This window comes from Tripterygium wilfordii, chromosome 21 (genome assembly GCF_013401445.1).
Source record: "Tripterygium wilfordii isolate XIE 37 chromosome 21, ASM1340144v1, whole genome shotgun sequence".
In the NCBI taxonomy this organism is placed as follows: domain Eukaryota; kingdom Viridiplantae; phylum Streptophyta; class Magnoliopsida; order Celastrales; family Celastraceae; genus Tripterygium; species Tripterygium wilfordii.
Window position 1 is genome coordinate 4,834,492 of NC_052252.1, and position 14,825 is coordinate 4,849,316.

At 37.5% G+C, this 14,825-nt stretch overlaps 3 protein-coding genes across 8 annotated transcripts; 2 read left to right on the forward strand and 1 right to left on the reverse strand.

Moving 5' to 3' along the window:
* The first annotated feature begins 340 nt into the window (after positions 1-340).
* Positions 341-5,738, forward strand: LOC119988332 (CCR4-NOT transcription complex subunit 9-like). Its single transcript, XM_038833329.1, has 9 exons — positions 341-711; positions 1,028-1,099; positions 1,864-1,953; positions 2,765-2,807; positions 3,348-3,454; positions 3,798-3,893; positions 4,881-5,071; positions 5,167-5,236; positions 5,372-5,738. The coding sequence occupies exons 1-9, from the start codon at positions 538-540 to the stop codon at positions 5,495-5,497; spliced, it is 969 nt and encodes a 322-aa protein (XP_038689257.1). The 5' UTR covers positions 341-537; the 3' UTR covers positions 5,498-5,738.
* A 385-nt stretch (positions 5,739-6,123) lies between these two features.
* LOC119988553 (uncharacterized membrane protein YuiD-like) lies at positions 6,124-9,471 on the reverse strand. 3 transcript variants are annotated; one of them, XM_038833631.1, is made up of 5 exons: positions 9,138-9,471; positions 7,984-8,140; positions 7,836-7,886; positions 7,348-7,440; positions 6,124-6,510 (listed from the first exon to the last, which is right to left on the reverse strand). In XM_038833631.1, exons 1-5 carry the CDS (start codon positions 9,281-9,283, stop codon positions 6,451-6,453), a joined length of 507 nt encoding a protein of 168 aa, XP_038689559.1. In that variant the 5' UTR covers positions 9,284-9,471; the 3' UTR covers positions 6,124-6,450. The 3 variants fall into 3 exon arrangements, with proteins under 3 accessions (XP_038689559.1, XP_038689560.1, XP_038689561.1); XM_038833632.1 differs by having other exon boundaries at positions 7,984-8,169; positions 9,138-9,276; XM_038833633.1 differs by having other exon boundaries at positions 7,984-8,148; positions 9,138-9,275.
* Positions 9,472-9,714: 243 nt separating this feature from the next.
* LOC119989049 (aspartate carbamoyltransferase 2, chloroplastic-like) lies at positions 9,715-14,769 on the forward strand. Of its 4 annotated transcripts, none has more exons than XM_038834345.1 (6): positions 9,715-9,862; positions 12,545-13,113; positions 13,181-13,320; positions 13,654-13,827; positions 14,023-14,259; positions 14,372-14,769. In XM_038834345.1, the coding sequence occupies exons 2-6, from the start codon at positions 12,588-12,590 to the stop codon at positions 14,477-14,479; spliced, it is 1,185 nt and encodes a 394-aa protein (XP_038690273.1). In that variant the 5' UTR covers positions 9,715-9,862; positions 12,545-12,587; the 3' UTR covers positions 14,480-14,769. The 4 variants fall into 4 exon arrangements, 3 of the variants coding, with proteins under 3 accessions (XP_038690273.1, XP_038690272.1, XP_038690274.1); XM_038834344.1 differs by lacking the exon at positions 9,715-9,862 and adding an exon at positions 12,034-12,243; XM_038834346.1 differs by lacking the exon at positions 9,715-9,862 and adding an exon at positions 12,062-12,093.
* The last annotated feature ends 56 nt before the right edge of the window (positions 14,770-14,825 follow it).

Below are 14,825 nucleotides of genomic sequence, written 5' to 3' on the forward strand. Positions count from 1 at the left end.
ACACGGCTATGTCTATTAATCAAGCAACTATCCTTGCATAAAAGTGGAGTTAGCAATGGATTATAGTTGTGAGCAATATTTTTGTGGTCAGGTGTAAAACATAAACGCAAGCTTGACTGTTTAGATTTAGTCATATATCGAATGTTCAAAGAGGATGAGTTTTGATTCAATTTACCTTGTCAATTTGAGTTTAGTCTTGTATCGAATGTTTAGGGTAAACTTATATGGTGTAGTCTGTTCTCGGTTATCCAGTGAATATGTAACCCTAATTACATCAAAATCAGTGATCCATGGGTTGGTGCAAAATATAATGACATGAATCACAAGATAAGAAGGACAATTTACTAAAAAAAGCCAAGCTGACTAGGATTTGTACACGTCGTCAACAAGGGTCGCACAAGTGTTGTTCTCTGCATCTCTTCAATCAAACAAAAAATAAATAGCCATAGGAGAGTCTCTTCATGGTCTTGGCGTCCCCTCGGTCATTGCAGCGGAAGGCAAGGAAAGTGTGAAAAATTGAAGCTTTTGGTTTCTGAGATGGCCAATCTGCCCCAGTCTCTCTCCATAAACACTCCGTTTGGTGGTGGTGGTGGTGGACCCACCGCGACTACTCAGCCGGGGAAGGAACGCAAAATGGCGTCGGCGGAGCAGTTGGTGCTCGACCTCAGTAATCCTGAACATCGAGAGAATGCTCTCTTGGAGCTTTCCAAGGTAACGATTTGCTATTGCCGATGGCTTCTTTTGTTCAATTGAAACGATTGGCTGGCGGGGAGTTAGGGCCCATAATATAGAGGGAAGATTGAGGGATTTATTTATATTAAATTTTGGGTGCTTGGGTTGTTTTGAAGATGGAATATTCGAGAAAATTGATTTGAAATTAAGGGTGTTAATATCTTAGAACAATACTTGTTTCCCAATTTTGTTTCCTTCTTGTGGAATTCTTTTCTTTTTTTTTTTTTTTACTATTGTTCACCTCTACAGGGATACTTAATAAGCTTGTGTTTGGTTTTTTTGTTTATTATTGTAGAAGAGAGAATTGTTTCAAGATTTGGCTCCATTGCTGTGGAACTCTTTTGGTACTATTGCTGCACTGTTACAGGTAAGCATTTATGGAGTTTCAATTTCAATCTTGTTACTATTTTTTCAAGGATTTCTTTGCTTTTGTTCCTTTTAGATTTCTAATGGTTTCTTGTTTGACATAAATTTACCTGTCTTTTTATGTCATGCATCAGGCGCTTCTTTTTTTTTTTTTTTTTACTTCTGATTATTTTTTCAGAATCTTTAGCTTCTCTGTGCTGTGGAATATTGAATTAGTTTCATGGTCTATAATGTAAAGACGAATAAATGAATTTGGGATTCAATGTTGTGGATAGAGATTAGAAAATTTAATATTCCTGCAACAATTTTGGTTCAAATAATTGTTTTTGTGCTAGATCTTAGGCTCCGCTTTCAGTGCGTAAATTCTTTAATGGAGATTTATATATTCTTTGTATTGTTCTTAATCAGGAAAAGTATCGTACCATCTTAGTGTATCATTCAAACAAGACCCATCATTTGTACTTTGGTACTTTATAATCATTTAATGAGATCTATTAATTTATTCCTTTTACGGGCTTGGTTTTTCCACGTGTCATCGGTTTTTCCACGTGTCTTTGATGATTGCGTGTATGTACTTGGTACGTTTTGATTGGAGATATGGTTCAAGTGTAATTCACCATCAAAGGTAGGGTTATTTGGCATTTCATTTTTTCTCTTGGTCTTGTTTTATGAGGAAGTGGATGCTCTGCCACCGATAGCCGATTCACAACCCTGCCCGCCATCCCCTGGGGTTTTTTTGATTTCCTTTTTCTGTTATATTTGCAGGAGATAGTTTCAATATACCCTGTTTTATCACCACCAAACCTGACTCCAGTTCAATCAAATCGCGTTTGCAATGCTCTTGCTCTTCTTCAGGTTAAGTACTTCTAAATTTCAAGTGTCTGCGAGCAACTGATATACTTTCATCACTTCGCATTAATGCCTTTAATAGCTCCTTTTTAACGGTTTAATAATTTCTATAAGAAACGGTTTAAACAAATAGGTGAACGGCTTAATGTTTCGGACTCTCAAATATTAAGTAATAATTGCAATATATGGTATAACAGAATCCAAGGCTAATTATTCTTCAGTCCAGTTGGTGATTTTTTTTGCCTTCCTATTGTAATTTATGTGTCTCAGATAGGCAGCTTATGGTTTAAGTTTACATATAAAGGGCGGCCCAGGTTCAGGTCTTGTCTCAACGCTTGATTGTTAATTAGTATTCTGCCTTATCCTAGCATGTGGAGAGACAAGTTTTGTTGTTTGAACTTGTGATGTCTAGTTTGCAGGAATAACATTCTACTGTACCAAAGTTTGCCATTTTGAGTCATCAAATATCCTAAGGGGACTTTTTTTTTTATTATCTTTTTACTCGGCAAAGTGTTGAGTCCGCCACTTAATTTTGTGTTTTTCACTTGGAATGCGTGTGGATTTTATTATCTTGAAATTACTTCTTTTTTTCTCAAAAATAAAAATAAAAATAAAAATAAAAGCATTACTCATTCTTAATAGCATTTGCCCTAGTGGTAGAGTTGTAGGGGTGCAACCTAGAGGTCACATGTTCAATTTCTGGAAACAACCTCTCCGTATATTACGTGGGGGGACCCCACCCATTGTGGGAGCCTTGTGCATGGGAGTTGTTTACCCTTTACTCATTCTTAATAGCAATTTTTTTTCTCCCTTGCAGTGTGTAGCCTCTCATCCAGACACAAGGATGTTGTTCCTCAATGGTAATACTTTAGTCTCAATGACATACTCCCTTTGTTTCTTTTTCAACGTTGGCTGACAAAATGATCACCTTGATTAGTGAGTGAAGCAAGAGACTTTTGAACTTATGTTCGCAGCAGAATGTTGGGTTACATTTATTTACTTTCGCTGGTTCTCGCCAAAACAGCTCTTATTTGAAAATGAGTTCTAGCACTTGCCAAGTTGAGAAAACGGAGGCATTGTAGCGACACATGAATGATTGACTTGCCTTGAGTTAAATAAGAATGTCATATTAGTTAATACATCTTGCCTTCATGGAAACATGAATTCCAGCTGAGTCCACATCTTCTTTCCAGTTCTGTTGTAAACTAGTTTCTTGGCCTACTTTTAGTGTCTTTAATATATCATTGTATAGAAAATTTATTGTGCTTGATTAGCCATTATTCATTAGGGTCTCCACAAATGTTGCTTAAATTGAGTTAAGTTTGCTGCACTTAGAGTTGCAGAGATTTTGGGTATTTCTTGGTTGGATATTTATTCTAATAGATCAATTTTCATTGCAGCTCATATACCTTTGTATTTATACCCTTTCCTCAATACAACTAGTAAGTCAAGGCCATTTGAGTACTTGAGGCTTACCAGCTTAGGGGTCATTGGTGCGCTGGTTAAGGTACTTTATTCTTGATTAATTTATGTTGTTTATGTGACAGTAGCACCTCTCCCGCCCCCCCCCTCTTTTTCCTACTTCGAGGTTGTTGACAGTGTTGCACAAGAAAATATTTTCTGTTTGACTTCCTTTGTTTTGAATATCTTTGCAAGTATGTAATGGATGATGCATAACGTGTTACTTGCACATACTAATGCATGAACCAGAACACACACGCCCCAATATTAATAACAAATGAACAATCATTCAGCATAGAGTAATGGCACTGATTCCTGTCTATAGCTAATGCACTTGACTCGTGATTTTAAGCTCAGACCCTAGACTTACAGTATTGTTCTTGTACCAGGTTGATGATACTGAAGTTATCAGCTTCCTTCTATCGACAGAAATAATTCCCTTGTGCCTGCGAACCATGGAGATGGGCAGTGAATTGTCGAAAACAGTTGAGTGTTATTTTCTATCTTTATTTTCTAACACGTGCATCTTTGGATCTTTCTTTTAGTTCACTACCTCGAAAAGTTAGTCTTCAGGGTCGTAACTCGATGTTTCAAAATAGCAATTCTGAGTTCATATTCTTTAATCATTAGTTCATTACATCCTTAGTGAGACTTCAAAATGAACATATTTTGTTGAGGAGCAGTTCCTTGTTGTTGTGCTGATGGCTATGCTAAATGTATATTGCATGATCTTTCATCACCCAAGGCACATATATTTCTGTGGATGAGATTTGATTTTTTTTAAAGTTGTAAATGAATGCTTCTATTGACGAGACTAATGATACCCGGACTCTTCAATATACCCCGCCATACTCTTGTTGACACGACATGGGTATGGGATATGTGTTGGATCCTCCAAAAAAAATTTGGACGCTTTATTTTTTTTTCTCCCCCTTCTTATGATTCTACTCTTTAAATTGTGAAGACTCAATTAGCGAGACAATTTTATGCTTTTGTCCCAATTCTTCCATATATAGCAGTTAGTATATATTCATTAATTGTATAAGAAAACTATTTAAATTATGATTACTAAACTTCATTTGATTAAAAAATGTATCAAAAATAAGAAAATCATTACAAAATTACATTAAATGTAACATAAGATTAATATTTTTATATAATCCTAACACATTAAGATGATGTGTCCACGCATCCGTATCCTAGCTTTGGATTTTGTCCACGTACTCTTATTCTAGTTTTTGAACGGTGTCCACATACCCATCAATTTTCAAATTGAAGAGTCTGACACTCAGATATGTACCCATATCAATTCTCAATTAAGCATATGACACGTGTTCACTTGTGCTGTTACCCTTTATTGGGAAATTCCTGATTTATGGTTCATTAAAATTTAAAACTTCGCTAGAATGTCTCCTTTTTGAAAATATTAATACTCTGTGTTTTACTTGCGTTGTTACCTTCCATGATTAAAGGTTGCCACATTTATCGTCCAAAAGATTTTGTTGGATGATGTGGGCTTGGACTACATTTGTACTACAGCAGAGCGGTTTTTCGCTGTAGGTCGAGTTTTAGGGAACATGGTCGCATCACTTGCAGAACAACCCTCATCGCGGTTGTTGAAACACATCATACGGTGTTATCTTCGTTTGTCAGACAATCCTAGGTTGGTTAAGAAATTTTTGATGTTCTTATTTTTCGGATTGACACTTTCATGCTTTTAGGATAAACATTCACTCTGGATGTTATCTTCGTTTGCAGGGCTTGTGATGCATTAAGAAGTTGCCTCCCAGACATGCTAAGAGATGCTACCTTCAATAGCTGCCTTCGTGTAAGTAATACGATGTTAATTTGGTCATTGTGTCCCTTTTTCAACTCCTGCAGCCACGCATACTAATTTTCATCCCTAATTGTTAAAATGATCGTTCTTGTCATTTTTTACGGCCCTTCATTTTTATACATCCAGGAAGATCCAACAACAAGGAGGTGGCTGCAACAGTTGCTTCACAATGTTGGGGTGAACGTGAACTTGAATCGTGTTCAAGCATCCCTTCAACCTGGGGGAGGATTTGATCATATGCTGGTGAACTAGATCAAGATCGTATCATTTTTCTCTTGGTGTTGAATCTCAGACTCACAGTGGACCATCTTAACAACAATTCATTATTCATCCTAGCTTGTTCCTTGTTTTTTTGTTCATTGTATGTAGTGGCCTTATATCAAACAACTAGGGTTGAAGGGTAAAAGCCCATGTTATGGCCTTTATTGTAACACACACTCTTGGTTTTATGCATCATTTGGAATTTCAATACTCAAGTTCTCGTCATCTTTTATTATGCGTTGATGGCATGGTTTGAATGCTGTGTCGTTGAAACTAGAATTTGTGATTTAATATGGTTTTGGGAGCAATTGTAGCCTATCATAGCTAAAAAAATTGTAACCCCTCATTCCCTAGGAAGCAACGAACACTTTTATCTTCTGCTGGTATTTTTTTAAAAGAAAATTCTCAGCTCAATATGTCTATCAAACAGCTGGATTTATTACATCAATATGAGACAACTATTCTACAACTACGTTGTTTTCCACCCAGATATAATCTTGTTGACTCTCAAATCTTAGTTATTAGTTTGTTGGACTATGTTTATCTGGAGGGAAAAAAAGGAGCTTCTTGATCTGGGTTTCACCAATAGTACAAGTTCAGAAAGTTGGAATGATTGATTAAAGCTCAAAAGAAACAATACAATAAACGATGGTCAATTTTAAGGAAACAATCAATGAAATGTCTCCCATGTAGCATGTCTTCAGGAAGGTCAAACACTAGACAAGTATGAAGTCTGATATGAGAGTAAATCGGCAAATTTTATACATATCACACATAGTATTGCATCCTAAACTTGACCCATCAAGAACTACAACAACAAGAATCTCGCTGAGACTAAAATTGTTCCGACGTTTCTCCGGATGTATATGAGGTGCAACAATATTAATAATGTAACTGGTCAATTTTTAGGTCAAACAATCACAAGCGGTTATGTTGAATTCCTTTTAACTCCAACTTCGCGTGACGATTGCCACTATACATCCCAGCACAGCACCGGCACCCACCTGCAGCAATGTGAGAAGATCGATTACACTAACTACTGAACATATATCAAGAGTTATTGTATAGCATGGAATATTTTAGCAGGCTAGCAGCGTCTCATTCATTCATAATGTTTTTATTGTTCTTCGCAGATGCCATGGTGATAGTGGCATGGCTCGAGGATGAACTGTTAATGATACTTCTCTACCCACCTATCTAGAAAAGAAAACAGAATTTCTCCATAAACAAGCACACACTAGTGCCATCCATTTCTCCTAAGTTCTTTGCTTTTTCCTTCTTTTCATAAAGTGTGAATTAGAAGATTCTATCATGAAACAACTCAAGTTCATATTTCAACTTCACCTATTCACTAAAGGGACATATATAACAATCTTATCAGGTTGAAGATAATGTTTTTACCTATATATTACTCACAATGAAAAGAGATTAGAAGAGAGGGAACTCATGCCATCCATTTGCTCAGCTTAACTTAAAACTTCTCTTTCAGAATAAGATTTTTAATACCTTTCCTTTTTTCAATTTTCCATAAGTCCTCATGACAAATGTTCGGGAAACAATATTGTAATATGACTATCCCCTCGTACAAGTGACTCATTATGAGCACTTAATGCCAGCTACAAGCTTGCGATGGTTTTGGAGAAGGTGAAAGAGGAGTTGATTGTGTGCACAATAAGGTTGGTCATCCATAATAAGAACTGCAAGCACGCAGGCCTAACCTTCTATTGCTTCAGGAATGAGGTTACTACAAGATAAGTCTATTACTTGATACCATCATATGAACACAAGAACAGCCTAAAAGTAGATTATTTTTGTTTTAATAATTTAGAGAATCCACAAACCTGAACTGGAGTATGACCAAGCTTATCTCTTAAAGGTCTCACGTTCGATATAGGGTGTTCAGGAGGTAACTCGCACACAATTTGATTTAGTAACTGCAGTAAGCAAAATAAACAATCAAAATTAGTAAGGGATATGTCAAATCAAATTATCAAGAAAACACAATATGCGGTCCCAGCTTACAAGCACAATGAAAATCAGGTTTATAGAGCTAACGATAACAAATAGTACTCAAAAGTTATATAGCAGTGACTTGAAAACAAATACAATCAAACAGAAAAGAGATACAATAACATATAAAATTGTTTATGCATGGAAATTTATTTATATACCTCACATAGCAATGCCAAAACCAGGATAGATTCACAATATAAAGCAGAAACACAATTTGAAACAAAAAGAACCTAGTGTAATTGTTTTGAAGTAATTTGAAGCAATTTAGCAAACTGTGGGTCTACATACATATGAGAAACCTATGCTAATTTCTTACTTCAGCTTGACGACCAGCATGAAGTCTTACACCAGAAGCATCATACATTACCTGCAAAATGCCACATCATCAATCCAAGTAGACAGACTCCAAAAAAAGAAGACAATGCCGAGAAAGAAAAAACAAGACATAGTTAGCAAGTACGTACAACACATGCTACAACCAGTGCAATAGCAAAGGCTGGTGTTTCAGTTCCCTCTTGTAAACCAACAGCAACCGCAAGAGCTGTCACAAGTGCCGAATGTGATGAGGGCATGCCCCCTGACCCAAGCATCTTTCTGAAGTCCCATTTCCTATCCTTGTACCTGCACATCTAAGATGTACTTTTCAAAAGCTGAGAAGGAAATAGAACATAATTTTGGCAACAGTAAAAGTTTGAATGAACGAATAAGTTTCAAAAACTAACACAGTAGCAACAAATAAAACGTTAATCACATTGCTTCATGCTTACGAGTTACGAGATTGAGACCTTAGCATGTTCTCCAGTTTCTATATGTGAGTTACGAATAAGAACTAAAGTATATGCCAAGGCAAAATTACTCGAGCATTCAATGTACAGATTTTCTTAAAGTTTACAAATGCTCTTACCAAACAAATTGTTCGATACTGAAAAACAAATTAAGCATTAATCTTGATTCTTCACTAACAGAAAGCAGAATCTTCACAAAATGTGATTGGTTGTTGCCATTTACAATTCTGGACAACACAAACCAACAAAATCCCTTACCCAGGCTTCTGGGGTCAGTTACATAAAACTATTTTCAGCATTCAAAATCTACAAATTTGACATGATTCTTTGGGATATATGCAAGTATTGACTAGAACACGGATGTCATTTCTAAGGGTGTTCAACAACTATATTCATTACCAATCCAATTGAAGCACCTATTCTTTGCAATTAAGAGACACAAAAATCAAAAACAATAGGCTTTAGATTTCCGCATGCAAAGTAAAATTCAAGTATTGCAAAACTTAACCACCCACAAATAAGCAACGTATATAGCATCGAAAGACTAAACCCAAAGAACAAAATTGCCAAAAGTAATTCTCTCATTGGACGCAAACTCAAAAGAGTTGAATTTCACATCCACATAACAGCTGCTGCCCAAATATAGTGGAAATTTACACCGTGAATGTGTGGTTTAAGTCACAAAAGATGTAATTTTGACCCAAACCCATACAAATTCTCTCAAGACTAAGACTACCCATCAAAAAGAAAGTAGATGATTACTGACAGGTAAACAGAACGCACATTCTATAAACACATAAACAGAAGGAACATAGAGCGGAGGAAGGCAGTACCAGGAGGTGAAAGGCTTGAGAAACTGAGCGATGGCCAAAGCGAGGAAGGCACAAAGTAGAATGGGATTAGAGGGGATGACGGACGGCTCAGATGATACCGATCGGAAGCTCGATGACGCATCACCGGCTGTGATCACTTCGTTCATTGAAAGCCAAACAGTAGATGCGTCGAAGAAGCAGAAGAGACTAAAATAAATAAATTAAGTTGAAATTGAAACGAAAATAAGCGAAAGATTTGTAATTGGTATGCAAGAGTGTCAGTGTCGCCGTTGAACGACTTTGATTGGCTTTCGGATTCGGGCAAAGCTGTCGCTCAGATACCGCGTCGTATTCGTTTCAGACGTTTCTGCTGTCTGCGTATTTATCCAATCTGGGCTGGACTATCATCAATCCTATACTCTCCGGGCTCACCTTTTTGGGTCAAGGCCCAAACAATATCTGGGCAAAAAGTAGGACTACAGTTGCATACCGGCAGGCGACAGCGCTAGAAACAAACGGCAAGTAAGGAGTCCGGTCCAAAATACTAGAGCAGCCCATAAACAAAGCCCATCACATTGGAGGATATCAGTGTGACAGCCTACTCCGTCGCATTGAACCGAACCTCGCGTACTGGCTGAATCTAGGGTTCCTAACCACGCCCAAGTAGAGAGCAAAGAAGGCCACAAAGCTCGCGTACGGAATTGACCTGTAGAGGCTCAAGAGGGGGAGTAAGGTTCGAAGAGGAGGTACTTTGTGATCTCTTTTGTTTATGCGCAAATTTGGAATGAATGTCTAAATATGTGATTTGGGGTTTTGATTTGGTTGGAGCGATTCACTATTGCAGGAGATTTCAATGTATTTCATAGACTTTTCGGTTACTTTTCGACAAATGCTTATGGTCCTATAATACTGTTTGTCACAGCCATTGTTTTTGAATATGCGATGTTTCTTTCAGTTTGAATTGAGTTTTAATTTTTATTTTATGCTTTATTTGGTTTGTTGAATTTTTTGATTCTCTTGCGGACAATACTTTTTTCTTTGTGGAGACGTAATAAGAAGTTTGGTTTGGTAGCTGATAAAGATAGATCAATAGTCTTTGGCACGCACATATGCACTTAGTAGAGTGAATGTTGATTATTTAGCTTGTTCAGCAAGTGTTTGATAAAAGGTCCCAGCTGTGGGTTTTGCCACCATCAAGCTGTTCTCTCCCCAAAATACTCTTCATTTCCTGCTTTTGTTCATCTTGCTTGATTGGGTTCTCTCTAAAATCATGCTGTTCATCTCCGACCCCGCCCACTGTGAGACGTTGTGCATGAGAGTTGTTATTTACCTAAAGAATAAGCACTAGAATGTTTATTTTCCAGCATCCGAGGAATAAGCAATAGACAATGGTCCCTTGTTGCTGCTACCATTTTTAAGAAACTCTACTTCGTTATGTAATTTGGAACAGGACTCTGTTGAACTGAACGGCAGGTTGTTCGGGATGAAGAAAGGAGCGCACCCTCAGAGGCAATGGATATCCTATGTGACCCAGAGTGGCAGACTGATGCATGTTATGATGACAAAAGTCCATAATGTTGGCAAAGTATATCACTTCAGAGCTAAACACCAAATGGCTGAAAGTTTAGGTCAGATTGCCAAATTTAAGCGTCGTTATGGACTGGAGAATGCTGAAGAGGAGGCCAAAAAATGACCTTTGAAGTGTGATATTCAAAAGTTAGATTTCTCATATATGGATGTTGGTACTTGGAAGCACAATTGTCTTGTTTAGTTGTTTCTTCGTTTCCCAAATCCTAAGAAGGCTCTCTTCGTTTACTTTTATAACGTTGTGTTCAATTAATCTGCACATCTTCTTCTCTTTTTTTTTTTCTTTTTTTTTTCTTTTTTTTTCCTGATGACGATCTGCATATCTTGTTTTATGGACAATGAAGATGAATAACTGCCTCCTTTATCCTTTCATGAACACATCTGCATTTCTTAACAGCTTGTTCAATGAGATTGTGAACCATTGTGGTTTATGCGAGACTAGATGCGCATTTAGCTGGCAATGCTATAGAGGATTCTGTGTCAATACAAATTTTAACCCTTTTCACTGTGGCATATGTAGAGATCGTTTCCCTTGGCGACTCGGGTGCTCGGTCATCGCCTCCTCGAGCATGCCCACCGCCGCCTGACTGCCTCAGACGTGGCCGCCTTGAATCCCTGAGAACTGATCTGCTAGTGCCTAGCTGCAATGAGTTGGGATTGTTTTATGTTCCTTCAACATGTCTCAACTCTCGAGTCTTTGAATAGTTTTCTGTCATTCTGTGTCATGTCTCTTGTTTTCGTTTCCTCATATGTCAAGCTGTCTGTAATTGGTATCTACTAGCGGAGGTGGTTTATATTATACACCTAAAGAGATTGTATTAGTCTGGTTTGTTACATGAAAATATTACAGAGGGATACAGGTTTGGTACTAGTCCTGTCAGTTTTACACCACTGAACATTCTATTGGGTCAAATACTGCACCACATTCTGTGTGTGTATAGCATGTGTGGTAATGTGGCGGTGTGGTGTGTGGCAGTGTTGGCGAGTTTAGTTTCTAGCGGCACGAGTTTAGATCTCTAGATGGATGTCCAAAGTATAAGCTATGTTTGTATTGGTGAGTGTGGCCGTGTGGGTGAGTTTAGTTTCTAGGGCGTGCTGCCTAAGAGTCCGAGTTTAGTTTAGACCCATGTGAGATGTATAAATGATAAATTTGTATGATGTCATACTCGGTTATTCGGTTATCAATAACCGTACGTGTTTTAACTGACTTAAATCTCACGTGTTTGTTCAAAAAGAACTTAATGGGCCTCATAAAAATGTTGGGCCTAAAAGTGGATCATGTTAGAAAAGAACGTGTAGCCCCAATAGATGGGCCCATGAAATACCTAATTCTTTCTTCGCATTCAATCTTCAACTCAATACTTCGGAGTTCGGATACCTCCTCTGCAGTGTAAGCTTTCGCGCTCTGAAATCTTTCTTTCGTCTTCAACTACCCAAAAGACCCTGTTGTTTGATTCTCTTCTGTTATTCGATTATTTTCTCGGGAGGCAAACAGAATAATCTGACTGTTTTTGTTTTCGAAGATAAAGAGATTTTACAGGTATCACCTCTTCCTGCCTCTCTAACTCTCTGGTTTATGAATATTCTTATTCTTGAGAAAAGATGCGATTTTTATTTCCACTTTGGGATAATTGATTGAGCAAGAGTTTTGGTTTTCGAGTTTTGTTGTTTCTGTTAGTGAGAACACTTGATTTAATCTTGTGATTGTTGCATTTATTTTTTTCATTTGATGTAATTGTTTGACAGTGTTGCGGCTATGGATCTTTCATATCTGATTGAAGCTTCAATATATATTGCATTTCTTGATTGTTGAATTTAATATTTCCGGTTCATGTCCATAGGAGCTCTCAAGTGGTTTGAGAAGGCTATCTCAGTTTTGACAACATGGCTGTTTCATCTTCATTTTCTACCTGTATGCTCTACGGGCGCCCTTTTGGTTCGGAATTAATGAATAGCAATGAAGATTTCATGTGTAATTATTCAAGCCTCCATGATAAAGTTTCGTTTTGTTCGAGGTCATTTTCTGTGTCTAGTGGCATGAGATGTTCAAGACTGGTTCAAAATAGCAGGCTGAGGGACGGTATCCAGTGTCGTGCATTGGAGATTGAAAATAAGCATTTGACTTCTTTGGTAGAGAAGTTTGAACTTGATGATGTGATTGAAGCTCAACAGTTTGATAGAGATATTCTCAGTGCCATATTTGAAGTTGCACGCGAAATGGAGAAGATTGAAAAGAATTCTCCTGGAAGTCGAATTCTTCAGGGTTTTCTAATGGCTACCCTATTTTATGAGCCCTCTACTCGTACTAGGCTTTCATTTGAGTCTGCCATGAAACGACTGGGTGGGGAAGTTTTGACTACTGAGAATGCTAAAGAATTTTCATCAGCAGCAAAAGGGGAGACGCTTGAAGGTATATCTCATCAATTATATAATTACGTTTTGCAATCTGATTGAGAATTGGGCATTCATTTTTGCAGATACCATAAGAACTGTTGAGGGGTATTCAGACATAATAGTTATGAGGCATTTTGAAAGTGGTGCTGCTAGAAGAGCAGCAGCAATAGCTGGAATTCCCATTATTAATGCAGGGGATGGTCCCGGACAACATCCAACTCAGGTATGCCCGAACACATTTTTGATGCTATTGTTTGGTGAATATTATTTGTATTGACCGTAGAAACTAGTGGAGATCTCTAGCTACAACGATAGTGGAAATCAAAAGTAATACCAAATGAGTCAGGAGACAACTTTTTTTTTCTTTTTTTTTTCTGTTTTTTTAAGTCGAAAGGAAAGAGATAGAGTGCCACTGTGACTGAGCAATGACATCTATGTTGATCTTTTGGTCATTTTCATTTTGCATCGACTTGGTTGTATTCTCAGTTTATATTTATGTTGTACATTCAAAAGTTTCTAGAGTTCAAAGGTATTTATACTTTTTTATGCTGCACAGGCTCTTTTGGATGTATATACGATTGAAAGGGAGATAGGGAAACTTGATGGCATCACAGTTGGCCTTGTGGGGGATCTTGCAAATGGAAGGACTGTCCGGTCCCTCGCTTACTTACTTGCCAAGTACCGAGATCTGAAAATATACTTTGTTTCTCCTGATGTTGTGAAAATGAAGGCAAGTGTTGACAAATTCCTTCTTCAATCTGTTATTTTTTTGACTCCATGTTTTCAGTTGTATCAATGTTCTTGCCCAAATTTGCTGTTATTAGCTTGGTACTTTTGCTGATTAGTCATGATATGATAAACAAAAACCCTCCTTATTCTAGAGAATCCTAAGATTGTGTTTCTGCACACTCGATTATTGTTTCAGGAAGATATAAAGGACTATCTCACATCAAAGGGAGTAGAATGGGAAGAAAGCGCTGACCTTATGGAGGTGGCTTCTAAATGTGATGTGGTGTATCAAACACGCATTCAGCGAGAACGGTTTGGAGAAAGGGTTGACCTTTATGAAGAAGCTCGAGGCAAGTACATTGTGGATATGAATGTTTTGAATGTCATGCAGAAGCATGCTGTGGTGATGCACCCCCTACCTAGGCTTGATGAGGTTAGCAATTTCAACAAAATCGTTCTGACCTTAAAATATTAAATGCTCGTCTTTCCCTTTTTTTGCCTCATAGTATTTACAAAAAGTTTAAAATCTTTTCTACATCATCCAGATTAGTGTGGATGTTGATTCAGATCCAAGAGCTGCCTATTTCAGACAAGCGAAAAATGGTCTCTATATCCGAATGGCCCTTCTAAAACTCCTACTTGTTGGGTGGTAATGAGACCGTATTAGTCGAATTTTCAGATTTTGGCACTTATCTGCTTGCTTTGTTCTGGCTAGTTAGTTAACAAGTTTATAATAAGCCAGAACTGCAAGATTGATGTGGAAATTTTGAACTCCTCGGAATTCTCTATTTTTTTTGTCTTCAAGGAGAGTTTTCTTTAAAGCCAGTGAATGAAAGCCATTTTTCCTTGTAACAGTGAAGAGAATAGCATGTCCATTGCTCTTGAAGAACTATATGTGTTGTGCACGTTCATAGAGAATAGCATGTCCATTGCTCTTGAAGAACCATATGTGTTGTGCACGTTCATTGCCTCATTGTCTATACTATGATTCGTAATTGA